Here is a 27,921-nt window from a genome sequence, read left to right as displayed (position 1 = left end):
TTGTAATAAAGTGGAAATATCCTTTATTATTGTTACAGAGGAGAGCTTATTTAGCCAGAAGTAAAATGCCCCTATAGCCAAAATGGGAATAAGCAAAAGAAAATCAACAGTTCCAAGTTAGTCTTTGGTTGAATTTGAAAAAATTATCAATAAAAAAAAGAATTAAGATGAACTGCAGGTTAAACTTCAGTTGATATTTTAGCATTGAACCATCAAACTGAGTAAAATGGGAGCCATTTAGTTCTCATAGATTAAAATAGAAAATATAGGTGCAGCACTTAACACATCCACATCCAGCACAGTTTTAATGTTCATGTTTAATGAATTTAGGAAGGATCTCTGCAGTGTTTTCATGCTACTGTCTTTGAAATTGCACAACCATTGAAATAGTTGTTACTGCTCAGGGAGCGAAAAAGGACTGCAAACAAGCTAAACTACAACATAGTAGAGCCCAGGTGTCTGAAACATGTGAAACATGCTGTAAAGATCTCTTCTGTTGTCAACACACCAGTAGCTATGACTTTTTTTTTCTTTTCTTCTTCCTTTTTTTAAAAGAAAAGATTAGGTTTTGTAGGGGTTTTGGGGGGGGGGGGTCATGTTCTAATAGACACACATTTTTTCCAGTCAGTTTCTAAAAAGTATTTTTCTTTACACTTAGTACAAAAAAAAAAAGACATGTCTACCCGTTAGTGTTTTGTTTTAAGATACTATAACATAAATAGACAATTTATTTTCAGTGTTCAGAACAGACAGTTCCAGTGTGACTGGAAAACTAACATACTCCACCATATTCCAGTTGGCAGCAGAGGGTTTTAACAGAGTTCTCCACTCAGATATTGGCGCAGCGTGATGCACCACACTTACAAAATGTTCTTCATTTCTACAGACCTCCACCATTAGCCCCAGCCAAGCTAGGGGTATCATTCATGTCAAGATTCACTTATGCCCCCACCCGTTAGTGAAAAAATGACAAAACCCACAAAGAGTTTCTCGTCAAAGACTTAACAATGGCTGTCACTTCGATCAACTCCCAGGTTACTGTGAGTTCCTCTCCATGCAAGTCTGGTTATATTGCAATCGAACCATCACAAATCCCAGAGTGCAAAGCACAGTTCCCACCGAGGGTCTCATTCTTTACACGTAGTCCCAACTTCACTGCGGATACATCAGTACATAAGCACAACCTCAATGTGACAGTAAAGTTTTGGGGGTATTACCTACTGATAATTAGAATTTACTTTCGGAAAAGCAATTAGATAGATTCTGCTGTGCAAAACGATGCCTCGAAGAGCTGATAGTGTAAATTCCATTTCTTCGCTTCAAAATCTCGAAGACACACCTTCCTGCTCGTTCTCCCGCTTCTTCCTCATTTAGCTAGTCCTTTGTGCGTCACTTTTTCTGGCACTGAGCTCTTCATGTCCTTATTTGCAGGTAAACACCTCCGTCCTCTCACTGCATGTGTTGCATTTGACGAAGCAGCACCACTGGAACTTACAATTGCACTGCCACACCTTTGTGTACTGGTGTGTATTGTATCCCCGACCGCAGCACATAAGGTCGCAGCCGTCCGTATGTGGTGAGGTGCGGTTGCACAGGCGTCCCTGGGTTCCCACGCTCCCTGTGGCTGCGTCCTCCTCGCAGTAGTTGGGCGACCTCTCAATGTATACGAGGTCTGTCTCCATGGGCTTACGGTAGCCCTGAGTCTGCTTTACCTTGAGGTGGGTGGGCTGGCGCAGTCGGCTGGCCCGGACTACCTCCACGTGCACAGCTTTATTGTACTTGTCCTTGAGTACGTAGCCAATCTCGCGGAATTTCGGAAGAGTAGTCCAACATGTTTTAGTGGTACAGGATCCCGAGACGCCGTGGCACTTGCACTCTAGCTTCATCCTTTCTTCTAAAACCTGGGGAGTGGTAGAGACAACAGGTCAGCTGTAGAGCTCTAGCAGTTATAGGACTTTCAGGTAATAGAACCCCTAGATGAAGATTTCAATTTTCCTTCTCTCTATGGATTTCCAGTGTGCTGGGAAAAAGGTAGAAATGTTTAAAGCGTCTAATTATTATTATTATTATTATTATTATTATTATTATTATTATTATTATTGTTGTTGTTATTATTGTTTCTATTTCTATTTCACATGAGTGCAAAGCTCAAGACATCTGCATAGTTTGACTAGAGTGGAAGTCCATAAGAAAATCATTGATATCCAATCGACCAATATATAGATCTTTGAACACCTTTTGTTTTGATGTGGATACTTTATTTTAGTCATTAGTTATTATAAGTCTCTTGCTCTCATTTATATTGTGCATGTCATCGCATCTCCCTTCCCTCACCCTCAACCAGTCATGGCAGATGGCTGCCCCTCTGTGTTTCTTCCTGTTAAAAGGGAGTTTTTTCTTCCCACTGTTGCCGAGTGTTTGCTCACAGGGGCTCATCTGATTGTTGGTGTTTTCTCTCCTTTCCTTACAATATAAAGCGTTTTTCTAGCTTTTACAAGAAATATCCTATAGTAGTAATTTTGCCTGTGGTTTCCATAAAACATATCACTGATTCAGAAACAAAAATATCTCATATGTTTTTGATCGCCATTGAAAATTTGAATCCATTGTGCAATTAAATGTGTTACACATGCAGTGTACAAACAGGCAAACTCAATTAATCGTTTACAGCTGGACAACACACATGGTTTAAGTGAGTTCTTAACCAATATTATGACAAAAAAATACAGCATTATTCCCATATGGGTAAGATTTTGATGTATTATGTTATATTACAATCATAAGACGGGACTATATGACAGTTTATTTTGTGTAACTCCCTTTCTTAGGTTTGGTCTTAAGATTTGTTGGTTTATCTCCAACATATGGTACACACAGGGCAGAAAGTCTTCTCTTTGCTCCCTAATCCCGCGGCATGTGGTAAATATTGCGTGCTGTTGTCAGTATTCAAGTGTCAATCCTTTGTCCCTTGAGAGTAAGAAAGAACAAAAAACAAAAACAAAAAAAGTATTTTTTTCCTAAAAGACAAAGGGACAGAGAAATCACGGGGGTGTCGTTTAGTTGAGTCCTATTAACCCGCTGCTAACAAATCTGCCATGACTCTAAAAACTCTTCGTTTGCTTGAGCAAAGCGGGCGTCTCTGTTGTTGCTGGGTGGCTGTGCAGCTTTTTCCTGGAATGACGCCTTGCCAACAGCACAAGTCATCACTTCTATCACACACTTATGAAATGTACACAAGTGATGTTATATAGCTCTCTCTGTCTTGTCTACGCACTCATGTGGTTTGAGGAAATTTGATTTTTTTTTTTAAAAACTGAGCCTTCCCGACTACATAAAAGCTGGGATTAGATGTCAAGCCTGCCTCCAGTATTAATTCAGAGTGAGGATTTCCAAAAATGCACTGTACAAAAACCACAAGAAATGTCTGGCATAAGGAGTCTGACATATGTATGGAAACATTTACTTAAAGTGTGTCCATCAAAGCCTCTGATCTGTTACTGATTAGTCCAATATGACCAGATACACATCACCGCATACAGATGCACTGAGATGCCCTGAGATGGCTTGTCAAACACACATCTGCATGTAGACTTCTTTTGGTTTGTTTTTCCATTAATAAGAGTAATAGTAACAATCAACAAAGCCCTCTTACACTCGTCATTTTAAAGGCTTCACATCTGAACAAAATCCAGATGTAACTACATAAAATCCAGTTTACATATATAGCGATGCATATGTGTGTGCCTTCATCTGGCAAATTGCAGATGGACTGATCGGATCAGTGTTGGTTTTCCAATAAGACTCCTATCTGTCTTTAACTTTTGGATGTTGTTTTTTTTTTTAAATATTTAATACCTATGTGATGCAGTTGACACTCTTGGAGTAAGTGTGCATGCATCATCAAACAAAGTGAGGTACAATCAGAGAAGGCCCAAATCTCTGTGTCCATATAAGTTCTTAAACTTTTAGCTTTCCTTCAGTATGCACACAAAAAAAGAATCTGACACTTCCTCATAGCATTTAATTTTTTTGAGCTACAAAGAGCAAAGCGGCAATAGTGCCAGCTCTAATCGAGAGAGCTGCCAGTACCATGGCATGCAGCGTAGACCATATCAGTCTGCTGTGTTAACACTAGCATTGTCGGCCTGCTTTCACACCCTGAATAGATGCAGTCAAATGGCAGTGACATGTTTTGGTATTGTGCAGACAACTGCAATAATATCCTGTTCCTGACTTTACACTTCATAATTCCATGAAAGGAACTGGAAAGGATAAATGGCAGTCCTCCATCTGGCAACCACTTGGGAAGGCTCCATTTTCCCAGTGAACATTATACAGCTGAAGTTATTAATTAGATCCATTTTTCAACTAAGTATTGTCTTTTTTCTTTTTTCCACCTCCCACACTCTCTCTGTCTTTTTTTTCCTGGTCGTTAACGTTCTTCATGACTTTCTGCTATCTGTTCTCTAAGAAATAAACTGCTGATCTGTTGATTGATCGCAGCTTTTTGTCACAAGTCTGCGACTTTGAGCTCTTTATCTGGGAGAGCTCCGCTTGTCTGGGACACATCTCTGCATCTATGGATAAACACATGTTTGCCATTAAATCCATTCATCCAGTTGTTTGTATCTTTGGCTGGCAGATATGCCATGCTATCAACTGCTATCAAGTGACTTAAAGAATAAATAACAATTGTTCTTTGTAACTACTTCCATAGTGCTGCTAGCTCTATTTAGTTGCTCCAGACGTCCATTTATTCGTTGCGGTATCATTTATCAGCGTGATCACCAAACGCAAGCTTAATCCAATGAGTAACCTTCTTTGTTTGGAGGTAAAAACAAAAGTTAGGTCATCAAGATAATGCAAAAATTCACTTCACAGTAAGTATGCTCTCTTGAGGATAGACATTTATTGTGCACAGTTTACATAATATTTAAGTAATTAATTTAAGTAAGATTTGTTTAAGCATTTTCTGGGGTTTTTGTGACTTCGAGGCTAAAAGAAAAGTATATGACATCTTTCTTTACCTTTCTGCCTGCCTCATTGTTGTGCAAGTTCATCAGACGACGTGGGGTCTTTCTAATCTCGCGGGCATCCACGAAGCGGCGAGAGAACTCTATGCCGTACTTGATGTCTGCCGAGCATCCTCCCCATTTCCAGCCTTCCTCCTGATTATAATAACCCTGCTTCTCCCTGTCACATCCACACTGACTGAGGTTGCCTTGGCTGCATGCTGCGGTGATAGCATGGGCCACCCCAGCCGCTGTGATGGCATAGGTAAAAGCTGCTTCCCGGCTGCCTGAAAAAGAAAAACAGATAAATGCTCCACTCACAGCATTTTACAGCGCAGAGAATTTGATTTTTGACAACACCACAGATATTCAGAATCTTTCCCATCATTCGATAAGCCACCATTTTGCTTTCCTCTCATGAACAGCTTGCCTTCTGTACCTTGGTAGAAATGTGGTCATACTTCCCACCACAAATTCCTTGGACCTAGCCTGCAAGAGTGCAGTGTTGGAATTCCAGTGTGGGGAGAGCTGGGGTAGGTGCTGTCCAAAGTGCTGAATTCCTCCACAGGAGCACCTTGTACTGCTGCCCACACTGCAGACAGTTGGGGTCTGCAGGTCTCGCTGACTCTGATACTGATCACTGACAAGAAAGGAAGCCCTGTGGTGCCTAGATCAGGTAATACCAGGACCTCAGAAGATAAGAGCAGCTGCTAAACCTAACAAGATTAATTCTACCTATGTTTCATAGTCTGACTTCAGGCTTTAAAGACAGTGCATGCTTACTGGCCATGAAAGCACTCAAACTGAAGGTTTAGATTAGTTGTTATTGGCTTTAAAAAGTTCTACTTCGGCTTATGTCACTAGATAAAATACTATGTGCACTGTCATCACTTAAAAACCAAAAAATAGATTCAATGTCTTGGGAAAAAAATTGAGAATGCCAATGCCCGAGGTATAGACTTCTTGTTGTGTCAATAAGAGAAAAAAATTATATATATATACAATAAACAACATGTAAAGGACCTGGGTACACTTTAGCTAAAAGGACGGTGACAATAACCATACCATACAATTCCACTCACTTCCTGCATATCTGAAATAACTGTACTATTCCCCTAATGGCTACAAAGGGATCTGACTTAAAAGACATCGTCTCTGGGTATAGGAAGGACTGCGGGTTATTACAACCCTGGTCTCCCTCCAAGTGGCAGTAATCTAGAAGGAGGCAATCCTCAGAAACAAGGCTAGCCAAAGAGTGTTTTAAGGGGCCTTTCAGCCTGTGGAGAAGAATGTTTTGTAAGTCTTTGATGTGTGTTGTGTAATGTACTCAGTCGCAATTATTGGAATCACTCTAGGTAAAATGTGTTCTGTTGTTCTGCACTTCAGAGGGCCAAAAGCTCCATGTCAGTTTATCATTTTCTTTTTTCAGCGGTTCTCAGAGGTTCATCGTGTTCAGTAGTTTGCAAACATCACAGTACATGACCTATCAAAAAGAATCATCCGGTTTCAGCAGGCTAGTGAACATAAAAGCTTGATGTAAATTTTCAAATGAGTGGCCGAATATAAAGTTGTACATACAGAACTTGTCACAAGTGTTCAATATACCGCCTCCAAGCTAACGGATATGATAGTCAAACTTATCCTATACTTTTGCAAGCATGTCGCTGCAACCACTGTTTTTCTTATGCTTCTTGCAGGCAACCACATGAACTCAAGAATCCCCTCTTTACTGTATTTCTGCTGGATGTCAAAACACATCTGTAGAAACCTATTTATTTATGAGTAAATTCTGGTAGCATCCTTGTAGGCTTTGGAGAGAATTCTATTTTTTTATGTATTATTTTTTATACATTGTAGACAGTTTCAGTGTATTTGACTATATGTTCTAAACACTGATTAGCCTTTAAATACAAAAATACAGCAAATGAAGTGAAAATTATAAGGAAACAAGACAAAAACGACTTTATGGACGCCAAGCAAACACTCGATAGCTTGTGTTATCCGCTAAAGCTTATGTGTACAAATTTTTATTCAACTTTTTTTTCATTTCAAAAGCAATGTGCTTTATGTACTCCTAAATATACTGCTAATATGCAGCCATTTGCAGCTGTTTTCCATTTCATTTCCTCTTCTTTTTTTAGAGGGACTTTTTACACCTCCTATTCTGGTCTCGGGGGCATTTTTGAACTCTCAGAGATGTTTTCACCCAAAGCCACTGTTAATTTCCTACCCTGGCACTGGTGCTGTAGACTTAATACCATAGCCACAGGTTTGCCTGGTGGGCACTGACTCACAACCACTTGCTTCTTTGGTTAGCAGCAGAGCTGTGCCCCACCAGCTTGTGGTGACATTCTGCTGCCCCCACCTCATACACAAATGCAGTCACACAGCTGCAATGTAGCTCTGTTCACATGCACACACACACACATGCAAACGCTCCCTGACCGGCCACATAATAAAATAATACGACACACTTCCACTTCCCTCCACCCTTGCGCGCATACACTGTTAAAAGCTCGTTTACACATAGATGCACAAACAGAGCATCACTGTAATGTTTAAAACAGGATAAAGGCAGTTTCCAGAGAAAGGGTGGTACTCAATGAGTTATGCTATTAGTGGGGCAATGATGACAATCAGAATAGAGAATGCTTTCATTCTGTTTCCCTGAAAGTGACTGACTCATAAATCAAAGATGGAAAGGTTACGAACAAAATAAGTGGAGTGAAGCCAGTTCAGACAGGCAACTCCAGCCACACTGTGTTTTGCACGCTAACATGCTTCAGTTTCCACATGTCATATCCCAAACACCCCTCCTCTCAGTTTGGTGGTCTACTTGCAGAATTTCCCATTTCTCCCTCCGACATGTCAGTGCACTACCCTGATATGTCAACCCCCTTCACCAACCCAACCTGTAGGCTCTGTGTGGATGTTTACTCATCACTCCCAATTTCTGTATCATATTTAGAGTGGGCGATGAGTCAGAGTCTAGACACCAAAGATTATATTCTGCTGTTGAACTGCCTAGCTCAGTTACATTAATATAGCAATGCAAAGGTGTAGCATGTGCATCCTGCGTGTGCAACATCTTTTTTTTAAAACGCCTGTGTTCTGGAGAAAGAAAGAGGCCCCCGAACAGATGTGCATCTGATGAAATTTTGAAGGAGAAAATGCACCCATAACAGCAGCAAAAAGCCCCAAAAGAGGCTGGCCCCAGAGTCCTGACAGCACTCCAGGAGGAACCACCCTGGGATAGCCTTGCTAGCTGCCAGTGGAAAATTGGAGTGACCAGAAAAACCTCAATGAACTTGGAAACATCCAGGAGAGAAGAATGGGGGAATATTAAACCAGATGTCTAATGGAGTTTAGTGGCAAGTGTCTGCTGTAGCAGCCAAGAAAGCAGGCAAGAAGATCAGGCTTGTTTCACTGAGAACAGGTAAGGGAGCTCATATGCAGACATTTGTTTTGTTTTCTTTTGTTACGGCCCTGCGTTGGGGGCTAAAACCAGAAATACTGACGCAGTATGCTTTGGCCTTCACATTACCTGACCACACCACTTTGGACAGCGGCTCCCGCTGCGATGGCCCGCCGTGTCTTTTGACCATCTGCCGAAACTAGGACATAAAAAGAAGTCTCTGGATGTAGTGGCTTGCCGCTAAAACTGCAATCTGTGTTTAGAGACGGAGGCAGGCACACCGCTAGCCAGAATTCACATGACACAGCATAGAAGATTTACAACCGGGGATACTATACAGGCAGCACTTGTGTACTATAGACAAGCTGATGTAGTAACATTGCCGCTGACCTCAACGGGCCTTGCTTTCTTCTCTGTTCACAGGCCATAGTAAAGATATGTTGTTGACAGGAGAGGAAAGGGAAAAGATATACTGAAGGGACTTGGATACAGAATTGGCTGTAGAGCGCCCTTTTCTCTCCAAAAACCAGGCCAAGGTCAGTCATGTTGTGTGTCTGCCCCATCATGGGACAAATGGTTAAAATATACAAAAAAAAAGGTCAAGTGAGAGGCAGAAATGGCCTGACAACCTTGACTTGCTAAAGGTTATCGCATTCATCTGTTATTATTATGACTGACCTGATGTTTTACAAAGCAGCTAGTGGAGATGCTGAGCTAATTTCCTTTACTAATCCTGCCAGCCAGAAACAAATTCTGGGATTCTGAGAATTCCGATTGCACAATGTGATACATACGGACGGTGTACAGCCTAAGAAAGATGTAGCGAAACATGCAGACATCAAGCTTTACAGAACATCACAGCAAAGGTATGATTCGGTTACGGTAAAGGTGAGGTGAGCCAGAGGATGGGTAAAGACATTCAGTAGACTAAAAGGACTGGAGAGAAGTAGTTTAGGCTGGATTCCTGGTAGGGAAGGGGTGGGGAGGGGGTGCCAAACAACAGCAAAACACACACACATACATACACAGAAGTACACACAGAAACCGGCAGGTTTCCAGCAGAGTGGCTGAATTGCCTCTCCACACAGGCCAAGCCTGCTGTTGCTGGAGCAGTGAAGGGGAAAGCCTTTTAAAGACCCCTCATCCCAGACATGCACTCACTCCCACAGGGGACACAAGGGAGTGGGGTGGGGATTGGGGGTGGGGGGTGGAGAGTAGATTGCATAAAAAATAAAATCTCCACAACACAGCGACACACTCGAAGTTCAAGTTTCACATCACATTCACACATTACCTGTAAGAACATCTTGTCACACACAAATGGCCCACAGTGAACAAAGGGAAAAGTGTCACCTGCTGGTGGCCAAGAGTCTTTACACATATTGTGGGATTTTCACAAGATACAAAATAAGAATAACAATAATGATAATAATAATGATAAAAAACACGATGCCAAACCTTTTTTAAAGCAGATATGGAAGTTGCAGAGTGCTGTTTCTCAAGTAACATTTAGATCATTTGGTTTTTTTCTCTTACTTTTCCCCCGTCTTGCAGCAAAACTATAGAAATTGAATCAAAACACTAAAACCCAGAAATAAAAGCTCCAGGTCATCATTTTCAAAAGCAAAAACAAAGCATCGTGCAACACACTCTGCAGCTCCGGTGAATCAAATGGAAACATGATACCGCTTTTAAAACATTGTGAGCACATGCAAGTTCATGGATACTACATAACAAAGTTATTTTACGTCACTGTGCACATATAATAAAGTTATGACACCAAAAAATACTGAGAATAAGCTCTAACCAAAGCCATACTGGTGCTGGAATCCTGTCTCCAGGGCCCCATGGAAGGGGAAGAAAGTTGGAGGAAAACCCCTTGCTTTGTGTACCACTCGCTGAACTGACTACTGCGCTCTCTACTACTGTTTTCCGTTCCGCTTTATGTACCGTTGCTATGAACATATGCTCCCAGCAAATTATAGACAAAGTTGTGGTCCGTGAGGTTTGCAGCTTGAGGAATTAGCACAGCCGTGTTCCTGTACAATAAAATAATATTGTTTTACCAGAACTAGGCTCCACATTCTCAGAGAACTCACATCAGAGAGCCGAGGAAGTGACACGCTTTGGCACGGCCGCTCACTGTAGGTCCTCCAGTTTGATTCATATAATGAGGAGGGCTTTGAGAAGAAAAGCTAAAAACAATTATGAGGGTGTTTAACTTTGCCGGTGCACTATTAAATTCTGAGAATTTAGGTAAGCTGCCTCCCAGGCACAGAAAATTGGGCTGGCACAAAACCGTTTCAAAAGCATCCTTTCTCTCCTCTGATCTGCCTGAGGTGAAGATAAAGCTTTTTGACTGAATGCTGAGGCTTGCTAAAACAAGCACAAATCCTTCTTCCCACCCTTTCATCCTAATAATGAGCCCAAATCAGGACCTCACCTGCACACATCTACAAACGTAGGCCGCTGCGCGCTCTACGAAGCATTCATCAAGTTCACGGGAGGACAATGTCGAGGATTTTCCTCAATTTCAATCTTTACTTGAATTTGTTTCATCTTCAGCGGAAACATATTTACCGAGATGTGTGCGGATCCCACAGCGCATCAACGAAGATATCATTATCCTCACCACTATAATCAACGAGTCAAATATGCCACTGATGACATGTTTCTCCTTCTCATTACAAAAGAAACCTCCAGACTTGACATTTTCATATTTGGTGATACTCATCATCACACAGTCAAAATAAAGCCCCACGTCTCTTAGCATCTTCTCCCTCCAAACCGGTGTCTCCCACTAAAAACCCACTAAGACTCTCTCCCTCTCGCTGTTTCTCTCTCTCTGAACTCTCACCTAAGTGGGCCAGTAGCGATGTGATTGTTGGCACATGTAAATGTCCAGTGGTGGGCCAGCAAGTAGAGAATACAGTGATGGGCCTGGGATAGTGTGGAACAAAGCACAGAGTGAGATTACAGTTGATCCTCTTGCATCCTGCTTCCTCCTGCGTCTAGCTGCACTGGCAGACACAGACAGACGCAGATCCCACCGATAACGCGAGGCTACGGGGAGCCCCGTGTGCAGGGGGCCACAAGGGTCGGGTCTCTGAACAGCTCAGACAGACTGTGGGTGGGCGGGGGAGAGAGAAATGGGGTGAGGAAAAGGTGAGGGACCCCAGCAAACGGACACACCCACACACTCTGAGACAGAGACAGAGCTGATGAATGAACAAGCAGAAAAGCGGACCCGGCAATGATAGTGCTGTTTGGTTGCGTAGGACGACAAGCCACACCCTAGATACAGACACATGCTGTGGGCAGAGGATGTGAGGCAAGACGCTGGGAAGAAAAAGCGTAAGACATGACCTTTTACTGCCGATGATGACCACAGCCCACACGCTGCAGAACAACAAAGCAACGGACTCTCCTGCTATCTGATAAAGTTAGTGAAAGATCCTACGCGCGGGATGCGCACGCGCGCACGTCGGACCGCTCCAGCTTCTCTGGGCTCACATGGAGGAAGGCAGAGAGGATTAGCGCAACCCACATGATGACGGGCTGAAAAATAGGCCTTTTATCCACCACCGTTCCACCATAACACAATGCACGCGTCATTTCCACGCTGTTATCCGCTCGGTGCCAACTGCTTGGCTGCCTGGGAGTGGATCTGCTGTTTTGCTGGCAGATCAGCACTGGTGGTGCATCAGATCTTTTATCGGCTTTAATATTCCGTCCTTTAATGATAACAATATTTATTTTTCTTTATCTCTGTGGGATAGCGAGATTTGGGTGAATGATTAAGTAGTCGAGCTGCAGTATGCCTGAAGGGCGTAGAACCAACAAAAAGTAATCCCCACAAAGGGGAAAAATCCTCAGTGGCAGTGAGATGATTGATGGCATTTTGGGAGAGTTCACCAGTGTCAAAGTATCCACTTGTGGTGATAAAAAAAAAAAAGGAGCAGGAAAAAACAGTTTGAAGAATGGCTTTTTTGACTGCCTTTGTTAAGCTAGTCCTGGGCATGACACCTTCTTGCCAGCTGAGTAAGCTTGTGTGTTTTTTTTCTGCCAAGCTTCACTCCCAGCCAATCACAGCCTTGAAAACATGAGATGTAAGTTTACACAGTTATGCCATGTTATTTCTTCTTTGAATTTTGAATAATTGTGGGGTTGACAGTGTGGATGGCTGAAATTACAATGCTGACTGATTCCCTTTGCCTTGCTTTGTTTATACTGTCCTTGAATGTCTGCTCTCGAGACACAATCGCCATGTGATTTAAAGGGGACTTTTCTGGAAATCTTCATCTGGCCAGAGTGAATATTTCAGCTTGTATTAGCTCTCGCTTTGTCAGAATGAGCAAAACAAAGCAATAACCGAACCGCGTGGTCATTTTAAACAGATTTTTTCGTCCATTCATTATTACCCTTAGGTTAGACTGATGCTGTGCCTCCATTCTGCGGAGATATGATTTCACCACAAAACGACCATCAGCTGATTCCGAGAAAAGGAAGGAGCTCCACCAAAGAATTTATAATCTGCAAGTATTCTGTTGTCCTCGGCCCAGGAGCTTGTAGTGCGGTGTGTCGGATGAATTGTAGACGTGTGGGGGGGAAAGCAAATTAATGGCTACTTCAAGTCTTGACAACAGCAAATAAAATGTTGGCATAATAATTATTAATTATGAGTGTTCAGGAAATTTAAGGACACCGCAGGGATTCTCAAATCACACCAAAGTCATTTTTAACATCTATATATATATATATATATATATATATATATATATGAGCAACAATGTGGAAAAGATGGTCCCACACAGTTTGTTTTTCTCTGATTATTGTATTCGGAGTGGGAAAAGACACCAAAAATGGCTCATCTGTTGCTTCTGGCACACTCCATTCTCTGTGAATTCAGGTTTTCTATAAAAACGGGAATGGTGTATATAACACTAAGCCAAAATTCCCAAACTTTTGTCAACCACATCCTCTTTGCACTTACTTATCCAACCCTCAGTTATGTCTGGCTCTTGGTGTCTGCAGTGACCTTTCCCCTCCTCCGAGAGGTAGCCCTGCCATCTCCAGCTCCCGATCAAGTATGTGCCTGTCCGGGGAGTTCTTTCCACACAAATGGTTTTCAATAAGCCTGCTGACTTAAACATCCTTTCTAGTGACTGGATGCTAGTTTGGTCCCTGCAGCCCTGTAGGTTCTAGCAGGTGGACTGACCACTACCTTCACCACAATGTTGATCCTGTGAGAGGAAATAGGTGAAAGAGAAAGAAGGAGGATGGCATGAACACACCTTTAATTCCCTGACACCTCTACACTACTCCCATTTCTTTTTTTCTCTTTCTCTCTTTTTTGTTTTTCCTGTAACCCACAGCTTGGGGCAACTTCTCTGCACCTGACAAAAAAAAAAATAGAGAGAGACAGGGAGACAAAATGGGAAAAAAAATAATAAAAGGAGCACAGTGAAAAAGCAAAGGGGGGGGGGGGGTCATGAAAGAAAAAAGACTTGCTTACATCTTTTCTTAAAAAGGTCTGATTGTTTCACTGTTCACTGTAGCAGTTGTGCACAGTTATACCTAGGTATGCTTAAATTTAAATTGTCGTAACAATAAAAAACTGTCGTGTTTCCTCGGCTCACCTGCTCAAGTGCTCCATCCATTCTTGTGCAATGAGCCAAAGGCAGAATGATTGAACTTTTGCAATAATTCACTAGCAGCACAATACAAGAAACCTCTTTCATGTGAAAAAGCGTGGATCAGGATGGTGACAAACTGGTTGGAAAGTCAAACAAAGAGTAACCAGAGCAGGCCATTTTATGACAAGGGGGCCAGTGTTGGCCTTTGATGCTGAGTGTAGCTGTTGAAAGGTGTCCATTTTCAGGCTCTAATCACTGACTTCAAGTGCATTGCAATTTGAACAGAGCTGTAAGGTATTCATAGGCATTTCTTTTTTTTGTTTAAGTGAAGGGCATCTCTATTACAGGTAGTTAGCCAAAGGAATGTCTGATTGCACACAGGATGAGGCTTTACCAAGTCAAAACATGTCATTAAAAACAAGGGGAGAAGTTCAAATATGCTTTGATAGGGAGATCAATAACCAAAAGCTGCATTGATCACGGCTGATGAGCAGCATAAATGCAATAGAAAAATAAAGCCAGTTCACGCAGAATATGCATGCTAAGGCTGATTTATGTGGCACAGCACAACGAGATTTAACTTTTATGTGAAATCTGTAGCACGGCACTTAAATATGCACAGTAAATTGAAATCAACAAATCACGGCTACGGGATCGAGTCTTGACAGGAGTGTTTAAAATAGAATGATTCATTCAGAAAGCAGGCCAGATCGGAGCGGAGGGCAGACCACATTTGCCATTCTTATCCTGAAACCCCCTCTTTTTCCTCCTAAGCTGCTGATGGATGTGTTTCTAATTTTATTATTGGTTCTTAATAGACTGCAACAAGTCACTCAATAACACCCATTTCTGTTAGCACGGGATAATTCATTCCACATTTCTGAGGGCTGATGGCACTGGCTCATGCCAACGCTGTTAGCGGGGCACGGGGAAGAATGCTAAATCTGCTTTTGCAGAGGAAACAGAGACACACTCAAATTGCTGGTTTCAAATCTCCGCGCTGAGTTTACGGCGTTGTACTCCAATTTGTCAGTTGGTGCGTAATAAGCAAGCTCACACTTTTTGCAAAACAGTGGAAATGCTGAGCGGCAGAGCTGCAGGAGATATGTGGGTTCATTTTTTTGTTTTTTGTTTCAGTGCATCTACTGTAGAGTCTCGTGTCAGCAACAAAAGAGATGCCGGCAGCAGCCAACCTTGAAAACTTGAAATAAAAGTGAAGTAAATATCAAATAGACCATTTTTGAACCATCTCTGCTAAATGACGATATCTCAAGTCCTAAAAATCCACAATAGCCCAGTTATTAATGTGTGCTCCCTTGGAAAGCGAATGTAATATCTTGGACCAGCTCCAGAAGAGAAAGACTGCCTCCAAGAGAAGGCAGTACAGAGAGAGAATGCATAAGACTTGCGGTCGGTTGATCTTTACTTCTTGAAAAACTGCCGACATCTCCTCCCTTCAGTCCAGAACTAAGACTGCATCACTGAGCACGGGGGTGGGTGGGAGGTTTGGCGTTCATAATTTGGGGGGATTTGAACAAGGAACCTAAACAGGAGCAGAACGCGAACAGCTTTTCCCTCTACATTTGATTATGATGATGTTGGAATTTGCAGATTTGAAGCAGGGATCGGAACATTTTCTCCGAGGGGTGTATTCCATGATTTCATATGCCATGCTAAAGAATTCCATAATACATACGGACGCGGTTAGAAAACATGGTTACATCTTCAATCAAGGGCAATAGTCACTGGAAAAGATCACAATCGCGAAGGTTGCATGCAGGCTGCTGGAAGCTTGAAATTCAGGTGTTGAGAAAAAATACAGTCACCCGCTTCTCCCCTGTGTGTGCATGTGTGTGTGTGAGAGAGACAGGAGAGTAGCTGCGGTGTCGGTGGTTTCCTACGATGACCTAGTGGGACGCTACTAAACTAAAACAGAACACTTAGATCGAATCCAGCAGCGTGCTTGATCTCATTTATTCAAAACGTAGTAATCACACACCTCTGTCTAGCAGTCGCTAGATTTAGGTTTAAAAACATAAATATTATTATATTAATACTCTGAGGTCTAAGTCATCATATACCCTAACCCTAACCCGCGCTTTGGAAGAGCAGTGCCAACCATTGCTAGCAAACGGTGCTATGCAATATCAAACTAATGCAAATACATGAATCCCAAATATCTACTGAAATGATCTTACATATAACACTAAATGTGATTCACAGCTTACTCAGTATCATCGTCACATCTTTAAGTATCTAAAAGGCTTCTATGTTAGCTGTGTCCACAACATAGAAAACAAAAAGCATGGTTATTTTGTTGGGTTCTATCTATTTTTGTGGTGCAGGACTTCTATGCATTAAACATCAAATAGGTTATAGTATGAAGTCCGCACTTTTAACACAACTTGAAATGGAGACTCGGCGAGGCTGTATCTCCCTGCTAGACCATCTTAAATCAGTCCAGAGAGTTAAACCTATGAATAGAGAGGAGCTATCCTACTCCTTATGTACACACAGCAAGAAATTTTTACTGACAGGGATACCGAACTGGGGTTAAAATACATTACCGCTCAACACTGACACACAAACATTAATGTACAACACCATTCAAATTCTCAAACTCTTTGTGTATGACTCTAATTCTATTGTGATAATGTTTGGCACACGGGTTATAGGCTCACCTCACATAGCCAGCATGTTTCTATGAACGAAGGTGCAACATATGCTACCTTTTATGGTGCAAACACAGACCCGGAGGGAGAGATTTAGGTGATTCACAAGGTCATGATCAGAAGTAAAAACAGCATATTGCCAGACTTCAAGCTACACAGTTGCGGTCAGTCAGCATCGCATGACTAACTACTGGCCAATAAGTTTGCAGCAACAAGTTGTGGTTTAGATGCTACAATAGAGAGATGACCAGATGTTTTCCACACAGATTGCAACCATTTCCCAGTCCAAATGCTGACTTTAAGTAATCTGATTACATCTAAATTTTCCATGTTTTTTTTTAATGGAGGTACAATGTGAAATGTTCAATTCAATGGAATATACTTACTCTTTTTTTCACACTTGGATCAATGATAGTAAGAAATAACTGTTAAACAATTTCTTATTAAGTCTTTTGAGCTAGTTTCGCCTTCTAAAGTTTCAAAGGGATAAACTAGCAGCCTGCACAGACTTTTCTTTGAGGCATCAGCTCCTCGAAATGTGCAGCGTTTTCTCTGAACAAGAATCGATTTGGAACGATTACTATCCGGGTTCGCATGTCATGGTCCTCCAGTCCTCCTGTGTGCCTCCACCGTCTCTCTCTCTCTCTCTCTCTCTCTGTTGTGTCCTTGCTGCTCTGTGTGAGGGTGTGTTTACTTGCCTTACAGGGGCGGGATCCTCCTGGGATCCCCGCCCTCTCCTGGACACACCTGACTCAATCAGCACCAGTGGATCATCTGGCAATCAGCTGTTTGCTATTTAAGCTGGGACCTGACCTTCAGTCTTTGCCTTGGTGTTGTCTAACTGCAGTAGTGTTCATGTTGCCTCTCTGTTTCAGTTTATTTGCTGAAGCTTTCTAATGCGTCTTTTCCTGTGCCTAGGACGGCCCAGCGGAGTTCCAAAAGAGTGTTTGTTACTTGGCAGAGTGAGGAGATCGGGGACTTGGATTCATGCAACCTTCCATCCATTGGATTTTGTACATATTGGACTTTTGAACTAAGCACTTCAAAGACTTTGTATATAGCACTATCACCAACACTGTAAATATACTCACTGAACTTTCAATCCTGAGTCCTGCGTTTGAGCCCAGCCAGACAAACCATGACATTGCATCATTTGCAGAGATGCAGACTGAGAGGATTTGGTGTCACTGTACTGACACGCAGGGTGCCTTATAATATGTCCTCTTGCAGTTTACAAATGTGACGCAATCGAGCAAGCTGAAGCTCTACTGTCATGTGTTCTTTTGATGCGCCACTCTGTTCGCATAAATCTGCACAGTTCGGCCTGTTTTACTGCTCATTAACTTTGTGTGTGGTTCAAATATGACAATAGAAGATGGGGTGGGTAGGTGGGGGATTTTTATGGGGTTTATTTTCTAACATAAATGAGGGAAAATAAGTTGAAAAATAAGCCCCTGTTGGCTGGTTATTTTATTTATTCATTGAAAAACCCCAAATCTGCCTTGGGAATCCTAACTTAAATCAAGTTCCATGTTGGTCTAGAGGAAGACGTCATTGTAGGGATACTTTATTGAGAAGGCCACCAAGTCCCATCATTATAGAACAATCATGACAGGCCCAGCAGTCATCGGTCTCTGACTATAACTGGACGACCAACAGTGATGTGCTCAGTGCGGGCGCACGGAGCATTTATTTGTGCAGATCTACTATGGAAACCAAACAAGTTAACACCAAATTCAAATGGCGCCATTGCTAAATATATAATATAACATATAATAAACCAGAGAAGACCCCCTATTGGGTTGAATATATGTTTTAATAGTAAAATTTACTTTGGGTGAGCAGCATAATGCATGAAAACATTAATAGCCGTGACACAGAAATACACATGAGATGCGTCCAAAGAACCACTGCCGAATGCCATGTATAAATCTCCGAGTGCTTCAAAAGGCCATAAAAGACAAGAACAAAAGAAAGCGAAAAGGGGATGTTGTTGAGGAAAACAACATGAGCTTCATTACCAAAGAAAGCGCCACATTCACAACAAAGAAAAAAAAATGCTTTTGCTAAAAGGAGCTGGAGCTAATTCAGCTGCTGCTTAAGAGGAGGGATTGTGAACAGAGCCACTGGATTAAATGTGCAGCCCAACCGCAACGTAATAGCAACAAAGCATCTAAATGAAAGGAAATATATAAAAGTCCCTGTAAAACAAAAGCAGCGCAAAAGAGATTTGCAGAAGTTTGAGAAGTCCCTCAAGCAAAAGCATTTTAAAATGTAAACGTTTGCCCTCTTTTGGGGCTTTTTCTGCCTATATGAGAACACTCAAGTGAACCAGCCAGGCATGGACACAACCAATTTAGCCCAATTAACAACAGATGTGTCCATCTATTTCGGTTTGACATGAGTTCTCTGCAATAACACGATTAGTTGTCTCTTCATTCGCCGTCTCGTTTTCCATCCATACGCTTTCCCCATCAGAGCCGCACTTCTTTTCGGTAGCTTTTCCACAATTTTGGACACAGCCAGCTATGGCAGGCATGCTGCTAACCAACACCCCACACTGCACAAACTACATCAGCGAATCAGCTGCAGGGAACACTAGAGAAACAGCATTTTTTCAGCTGAGAATGAGGAGCAGCAAAAGATGGGGTGGAATCAGCGGTATGCGAGATCCTCTTGAGCAACATGAATGGTTATACAATAGAAAATCAAAAGAGACTGCGCATTACTGGTTTGAGTTTGAACTGACTGTGTGATGTGTGCAGCTTGGGTTTGGCTTGTTACGAGCCATATTTCATGGGGTTCAGAGGGTCAGGGCCTGGTACCACATTTTTGATGCTCTCGTGGCACTGTTTCATAAAACTGGGACAATAAAGATGCATTATGTAACTTCTTGTTTAATAAGAAAATTACTGGTATTATTGTTGTCAGCTACATTGCCATTACCAAATTAATAGTTGCGATTGCAGGCAGAGAAAGAAATTTACCACCATCTGCTCAGCATCGCACAACTTTGAGGCTACACAAAGCCTCAAAGCTGTAGTTCCCGTTTTGTATCATACTTTCATTGTTAAGTTGACTGGAAAGTCACAAATCCATAGTAGTGTACAACAGTGCCTCAAATGGTTTGTTCCTCTGTCTTATTAAGACGGTGTATCGCTCACCTTTAAGTTATATTCAAACCAACGTAATACCAAATCCATAGTTATTATGAGTGAGTGCATTTTTGTAGTGAAGTACTATGTCTATAAATTTATTTGGGAAAGTGTGCCACTAATGTAAAATATCATTTAAGCTGTATTGTTAAGTATCTTTGTGTATCAAAATCCGATTATAAGATTTTGGCTGTTTTAGCTTTTCTTTCTAACTGGTGTACATTAGTGGGATGTCTAAGACTTTTATTTAATCTCTTCTGCATAGAATACGGTTATTATGATTTTTTCCACCAGAGTCCTGTAGGGTAGCAGACCGTAACACTGAACCTAACTTTAGCAAACAAAAACCTAACCCCAATCCAAAGGTCTTACACTGATTCAATTTGCTCATTAAAGACGTGATCAGTGGCAAAAGTTCCTTGCAGCGCCATAAGCAAAGCCTGTGTAAGTCTATCGCATGCACAGCCATACAGAGCACACAGATATGGATACAGGAACACACTATCCCGCTTCAATTTGTGAAAGAACGCAGACTAACCTACTCGCAGCTCCTGACCGAAGACTGTTCTTTCTCCCAGCGCCGAACAGTTCCAGCGTCCATATCGGAACTGGTATTGACACTCATTGATGCCCATCTGGGCCCCTTCGCCCACAACAATTATGGCGTCCGGGCGGCTCTGGCAGATGGCCCGCTGGCGAGGTGCCAGCCCTGGGATCTTGTTGCAGATGATGTTGGCACCCAGAGCCACCACTGAGGACAGGGCCCTGCCGAAGTAAGAAAAACACACCGCCACACACGCAGACATGCATTCATACGCAGAGGCATGGATGCATGCATGCGTTGTCGCACACACACACACACACACACACACACACACAAACAAACTCAGTTAGAGCCTCCAGAGGACGGTGAGATTTACTCACTTTCACGAGACTCTCCAGAACAGGATTCAATTCAGCCCGTGATTGATGCACATTCCATAGTAAAGTGAAAGCTGTACTGCACGAGAATATTACTATTTAATGGATTAAAGGTAAATGAAAAACCTGAGAGCTTAATCCAACATAAGAAATATAAAAAATAAAAATAAAAAATGTTAAAAACAGCCCAGAGAGAGACAAGAAGATGCTTATTTGGCTGTTCACAACAGCATTCCCCAGTGGTTTGGAAGACGTGAGTTTAAGTAATTTGTTTGGATTTTTGTGTCAATTGTTAGGTAACATACTGGTGTGAATGGCTTCCAGACTTGTATACCCACTGTGCAGACCTCCTCGGTGCCTGATGGCACAGTTGCAGAAATCGCTTTTTTAACCAAATCTCATATAAAGTACGATTTGTATGATTTGTGTAATTACAGTATGTGTTTGAAGAATACTTGGGGTGTAAATTGCCCATAAATTTCATGAGAGGCTTTGCATTGAACACATGTAAGGTTTTCAGCACTGGTTTTCTCCAATCCTAAAGTGGTCGGTCTTGTATGACCCAGGACATGTCCTTATTGGTTCACCTCAAACACACAACAGCATATTTGATAGGTACAACGGCATATTTTCAAGATGGCTTTATGGCCACTGGGAACACCAAAACAGATTACAAAAAAAAAGAAGAAGAAGAAGAAGAAAAAGAAAAACACAGACTTTCTCCAAGATTCTGTTTATAGCCCTTGAAACCATGTAGATACATACTTTTCAAACATGTCAGGGACAGGGAGCCATAAATGAGCGCGGAGGCAAACACCGCCTTTGAAGTATGACGTCGACCTCCGAAGTATTGACCACAAACGGGGCAAACTAACACAGGCGAGCTGTGTGTCAGCGAAAAGAAATGGCAACATATATAAGGGGTGAAATGGAAGAATGGATGAAGGAGACGAAGAGAGAGGGAGAGACTGGGAGAAACAGAGCTCTAGGAGATGTCGATTTTAGAGCTCGGAGCACACTCTCGTTCTGAGAAGCCCTGACTTAGAGCGTGGATTTGAGTCGGGATAGCTAAAAACCTCTCGGACGACTGTGTTCTCTTTTCTGATTGTTGTTTAAGTTCCTACGCAATGGAAGAACAACATAAATCTCAATTTCAAAGACAAACTTTAGAATAAATCCTAACTGCAGTGGGGCGAGTATCTGTTACCAAACACAGGGCTACACACATTGTCTTGGTGGAGTATAACATTGAAAAGGGACACGCAAAATGGGTATGCTTGTTGATTTTAGAAACGCTTCACTTGAACTCGCCATAAATCAATCAATGTCAACATGTTAGGATACACGTTTTCATATAGAATAGAAGCCCGATGTTTATTAGACAGAAGAAGAAAAAAAAGAAGAAGAATTAAATTTGGTCTGCGAAACGTGTGCATCACTACACTAGATGCAAACTTATCTAACAGGTATTTAACTTCTAAAAAATAATCATATAAATTTTTTTTAAAAATCCCCTGTTAGAAAGAAAAAAGGACATTCATCAGGTGCCTTCTGCATTCGCAGCGAACACTACAGCCTGCTGCTTCTTTCAATCCTGCTTTGCTTTCTCAGCTGTAAAGTAGCTCGAACTTCTCTGACCCTCTTTGACCCTCCGCTGCATACACGGTAGTTCATGGCAACGACGACATCCAGTTTGTCCAAAAGTGAAAGGTGGGCTCATTAAGTTTAATGTGCAACTAGAGAAATTTGCTTCCTTCCATAATGAACATTAGAGATGAATAAGGTCAGTTTGCGATAAAAATCCTACACAAGCGTCGAGGTGATAATTTTTAGCTCTGTCAAAGAAACCTCTTTTCAGCCTCCTTTGTTAGCTCTTTCTCATGTCCTTCACATGCTAATTTGCACAATCACAGTCTACCATGGGCAAACCCGACCAACAGACAACACCAAACAGAGAATTCCAGGGCTAAGCTTTTAAATCCCCGCATCATCAAAGTGCACAAATGCGAATCTGTTTGCTTAGTGTATGCTCTGTGTGTGCCAGCAGCTTGGGGGACAGCTCACCCACAGCCACACAGATCTCCAATAAGATAGACTGTCAACATGAACTTAAAAGTAAGCTGATGCATTTCAAAGCCCCGGCCTGTATAGCTTCCTCAGGTTTACAGGATGAGAGTCGATGCAAAAGTTGTGTCTTTTCATGCAAACTGTGTGCTGTTTAATCGACTAATGGCAGCGTCACTGGATTGTGGTTTAGCAGTGATGCTGCAGAGAGATGAGAGGAAAGGTGGGTTTTAATTTTAAAGCAGCAGGTGGAAAGTCTGATCATGTTACCACAAACCGTACAGAAACCTAAAACATTTAGAGTCCACCGTTAATTGCTCTTTCTATTCTGATTTTTAAGCTGGTAAAGCTGATTTTTCATTAATAATTTAACCTTAGCGCTGATAAAACATGATCATTTCCATGTTACATTGATCCCAAAAACTTCAAGACTAAAACAGTCACCAGGAAATGTAAATGAAACACTAGTTTAGGTCAGTGTGAAGTCATTACTGTGGAAGAGCTTAAATCTTAACTGTGGTGAGGAGCTTAAAGATTCCATCACAGTGCAGTGTGGTGGCCTTAAGAGGAACTATCATCTGCGTCATGGCATTCAGTTTGCTTACAGCCACCTGCTTCATCACATTGAACACTTTGAACCTAACTGACAGGCTGTTACGTTCCCAGGCGTGTTTTCTACAAGAGGAAGGCCCTCGCAAAAATGCCCGAGGCACAACTTACTCAAGTCAAGTGAATAAATACTCTCCTTATTCCCCCCACCACACACACACAGACACATTAACAGCAAATCTAGCAGCATTTATAAATTTTAGCATTTTAGAGTGGTTTTACTTAAAACAAAATCCCTTACACGCCCACAGTTTTCAGACTGTTTCCACAGGCGAGGTGTGCAGTGACTCCAAAGGACTATATGGATATATACTTTGGCTCGGGGTGTATTTACTGCCCACAAAAAACTTGTTTTTACAGTTTTACATGCCAAAACATTTCCTGTATAGTTTTGATGAAGGGGTATTGTATTATTTTGAATCTATGTTTAAATGTTCTCCACGTGGCCTATCCTGCGGTTAATACACCGCTGAAAACATAGTTAAATAATCCAAACAAATAATGGTATGTAACTTTGATGTGCAAGCCATATACTTAGCAGCGTAGCCTACTTTTGTCTGAACCCCCCCAAGGAAAAAAAAAACACATCTATTCCAGCATCAGGTTTGGGGTCTCCGGGCAGCAAAGGATGGAGCAAAGGACCATGTAATTATTTTGGAAACTTTAAGAAAGCCGCCGTTCTGCGAAATACTTTTAATCCAGAGCTCAGCGCATTGCGGTGCCAATCACGTACGTGTTGCATAGGGGATAGTTTAAGATGTGGGCTCAAACGGTAACATCAAAATATTTGAAATCGGGGAGAGGTGAGGTAATGCGTGGTAGTCTTTCGCTCGCTCTGGCAGGTTAAAGGTGCTTCCATGCGTAAAAATGACCCACGTTGCGCGAAGTTTTTCTCACAAGGGGAAGAAAACAGAATCTCCGCATCTAATTGTCTTGAACATCTCTGCCACTCAGTGGCCAAAATGGACCAATGTTGCAGTTCCTACAGTATTATTTTTCCTCGATTTTGTAAAATGTTTTAAATCCAACAGCCTGACCCAAACGAGCCCTACTTACTCCGCAGACATGCTCGCTGAGGGGATGGCACATTAGAGCGTTGAGCTTTACGCCAAATTACTGCTTTCCCACGTGGACCCGGGTGTTTCTACTGATGAGTATTATCTTTTTTCTTCTTCTTTTTTAGTTTGGATAACATTAGTTCAGTTGAACAATCAAATATGCCGCCTGAGCTGCACTTCTGTTAGACCCGGTCCGTGTTCGATACAGTTTGATATCACGGTGTAAATAACTCTGACCTGAGGATGAGGGATGAGCGAAATAATCCACTTTTATCGGCTTTTGAATATTGGGGCGAAGAAAATATATCCCCTATTGAGAAGACTGAGGGTTGTGAGAGGAGGAAAGCCTAACCCGTGCATCTTTGTGTTGCTGAGGATGAGAGCGCGCACCCTGTGGAGTGAAGGACTCGTTAATTGGCTCGAACTTACAGGTAGCTGCCACTCGTCAGGATCAGGAAAATCTGCGGGTAGTAGACTGACAGCAGTACACTGCGCGACGAGAAGAGGATCATGATGACATTGAGCAAAACGGCCACGCTCGGTTTGAGTGAGACGAGACGGACTACGATGAGAGGAGGAGGGATAAAAAAAAACCTTCTTTAATCCCGGGCTTTAAATCCCCTTTTCCGCACAAAAATAAAAAAAATAAAACTCGCTCTGCGTCGCCTTGTGTTTGCGCAGCGACTCTACGCAGCTCCAAGCTCCCAGGGCCGTGTGTGCGCCGAGATTGGCTCTGTCATCTCTCAGCAGCGGAGGCTGTTACACAGTACTGTGGGTTCCCGAGCCGGAATGATGATGGTTTTAGGGATTTTGCATGGCAGAAAAGTGCCTCTCTCCGCTCTCATGAGAGTCGTGCCTGCCATTGGGCAGGGAGAGACACTGCTATCCGCCCACTTTGCCACAGTGGGACAATAGGGTGACACTCATCTGATTCCCGTTGGACAGCGCTAAAGGTTTCATTCATCATTATCACCCCCTCCCCACCTACCGACACAGCCACACAGCCCCGCAACCTCCACCCCCAACCCCACCATCCAGCCAAAAATAAACAAACACAGAGGCTGGCTGCTTCAGCCTCACACCATCAGCGAGGCTCCATGTGTAAGAAATCAGCGCACGTCTTGGCAGGATGTGTCATTTTGAATCAACAAGTTGGCATCACGTTAACGAAGTGACTCTATCTATCTATCTGTCTGTCTGTCTGTCTGTGAATGGCAGATATGATTCTAGCTATTTTTCCATGCTGCTGTAAAGAAATGTCTTTGTCTGCTGTGACATTTCCATGGAAACATAAAGCATAATTCCCAGAAGCCAAACAGGGGTTCAGTGACCTTATTCTATCCTGCGGCAACACTATAACATTTCTATAGGCGTCTATAATATTTCTGCTCTGCCTACCTGTCTGCTGCGCTCTGTTGGCTGTCATCCTATTTTGAGACCCTGCTCTGAGGCAGGGTTTTCTATGCTCAGGGTGCAGGATTGATGGAAGTAAAGGCTTAAAAACTGCACTATTGTTGCCATAAACTGAATTTTTCTTTTCTTTTTTTCTTTTTTCTTTTTTTTTCTGACATGGTTTGGTGAGTGGAAGCTTTTTTTATCTTCTCAACATCGTGACTTTCACTCAACACCTGCAGGCTCCAGTCATTGTACACAAAGAGGGTACCATGAAAGACTTAGCCGGAGTAAAAGGATGGAAGGAATGAGCTAACTGCTCAGGATTAGTAAACAATAAGACAAGAGACCCCATAAAGGAGCTACTGTCATGTGACATGAACCCCGTGTGAAATCTGAAGTCAGTTCACGAGGTTCTGTCTATTTGATTCGTTTCGACCGCGCGAATCTCCGAGATTTGCGCAGTCGGAGCATTAACATCAAGCTGCAGGGGCCCAATCGTTCCATTTTACAGCTGAAAATGTGAGACAGGATAAGATCAGATCTACTTAACTGCCATTATAAGCACAAGCATACAACAAAGTTAGAAGCACTCCTGAACTTGATGTATATGACAAACATAAACAGTCTTACTATTAGAATAAAAGAGTCATAAATACATGTTCTATACTATTATGTGGTGTGGTCGTGTGTGACTGGTACCAGCTTTCATTTTTAATTATTAACTTTTATTTATTTCTTGGGCAATTGCTTAGAATTAACCCACTAAGCAAATGCAGAGTGGCTTAAAAACAACAGAACCTGTTATAAAGTCTACTTTTTATAACGTAGGTCCTGCTTTTGCTCTGATTCGGTTGGATCTGTCTCCTCTGCAGCGCAACGTTCCCGGTAGGCAGGGCTGCACAGGACCCCTGGGCCTTATTATGGCTATAGCAGCTAATTTATATTGGTTTCAGTGTATTGGATTCAGATGGATTAGAACATGTACTCTTCGACTCACTGAGCATTTCACTAATAATTAATGTTTTATTAACAGTATGATGTTAAAAATGCGCAAAAAAAACCCCGAACTTCTGCTTATCTTCCTGGAGATCCTAACACGATCATGCCCGAGAGGCAGCAGAGAAGGAAGGCATGGACGTCCTTCTGTGTTTATGTATCAAGGTGAGGTATTGCAAAACAGGTAAAAACTCCGTCTGGGCAATGGAATGTGGAACTACAACTCAGTCTGCCGCTATTAATGAAGGTATGCAGGGCCGAGCTGAATCCGAGGCAGAGACAGCGGCTCAAATGATCCTCTGCAACAAAGCAGGAGTACCAGGAGGTGAATTAAATAAGCTTCTGTGGTAAACGCCGATCGATCGTACTGTCCGTTGGTACAAGAACAGACCTGCAATTTTTTTACGCATAACACCCCTCTCCAAGCTATAGCTGTGCACTTTGATGATGCAATGATTCTTACATGTTTAAACACACCTGGTTTTACTTTTTCATCCTCATGCTTCACTCTAAGGTCAGAGGGCAGTCGAATCTTTCCTTTACAATGCTTTTCCCCTCTGAAGCGTGCCTAACTGTCGCAACGAATTTCACACCGAGGCTCGCGGGCTACAGTGTCTCGATAAGTAACAACGACAAAAAACTCACCCAAGTCTGAGGTATATGATGCCAAAACACAGGAACACGTAGAGACTCCGTCTTCGGAGGGTTTCGTGCATGATCGTTGCCACTTTGTCCGGAGGCCATGCACTATAACATAAAGTGGCCACGCTTTCCGTTCACATTGGCAGGTTTCTTAGCCCTTCCAGATGCACGTGTACCGTCTGTTTCCCGCGACATCTAGCATAAGCTCCTTGGAAATAATCGACCGTGCGAAATCCATGGTCCGCGAGTACAGGTGAGATGCTGATGACGACCTGAAAGGTGGCTAAGAACTCCAAAATGAAACTCGAGAGAGGTTCGGACTTGAAAGGTGAATGAGTTCTTGGAG

The 27,921-nt window shown here is 42.4% G+C and overlaps 1 protein-coding gene across 2 annotated transcripts; it reads right to left on the bottom strand.

Moving 5' to 3' along the window:
* On the bottom strand, nucleotides 1–27,862 carry LOC146704110 (protein Wnt-7b). Of its 2 annotated transcripts, none has more exons than XM_085461058.1 (4): nucleotides 27,579–27,862; nucleotides 20,429–20,655; nucleotides 5,028–5,299; nucleotides 1–1,901 (listed from the first exon to the last, which is right to left on the bottom strand). In XM_085461058.1, the coding sequence occupies exons 1-4, from the start codon at nucleotides 27,647–27,649 to the stop codon at nucleotides 1,422–1,424; spliced, it is 1,050 nt and encodes a 349-aa protein (XP_085317184.1). In that variant the 5' UTR covers nucleotides 27,650–27,862; the 3' UTR covers nucleotides 1–1,421. The 2 variants fall into 2 exon arrangements, with proteins under 2 accessions (XP_085317184.1, XP_085317183.1); XM_085461057.1 differs by lacking the exon at nucleotides 27,579–27,862 and adding an exon at nucleotides 24,972–25,451.
* Between the last annotated feature and the right edge of the window lie 59 nt (nucleotides 27,863–27,921).

Source organism: Copadichromis virginalis, linkage group LG7 (assembly GCF_057382275.1).
Source record: "Copadichromis virginalis isolate Kocher_CV1m ecotype Utaka linkage group LG7, C_Virginalis_male_GT1.1, whole genome shotgun sequence".
NCBI lineage: Eukaryota > Metazoa > Chordata > Actinopteri > Cichliformes > Cichlidae > Copadichromis > Copadichromis virginalis.
This window is presented reverse-complemented; position numbering and strand designations above follow the sequence as displayed.

Coding starts and splice junctions, on each gene's coding strand:
- LOC146704110 (XM_085461057.1), bottom strand. CDS start 25,054: ATGATCCTCTTCTCGTCGCGCAGTGTACTGCTGTCAGTCTACTACCCG. Junction 5,300..20,428: donor CGGTCAGGAGCTGCGAGTAG/GTTAGTCTGCGT, acceptor TTTCTTTTTCAG/GCAGCCGGGAAGCAGCTTTT. Junction 1,902..5,027: donor ACAATGAGGCAGGCAGAAAG/GTAAAGAAAGAT, acceptor ACCACTCCCCAG/GTTTTAGAAGAAAGGATGAA.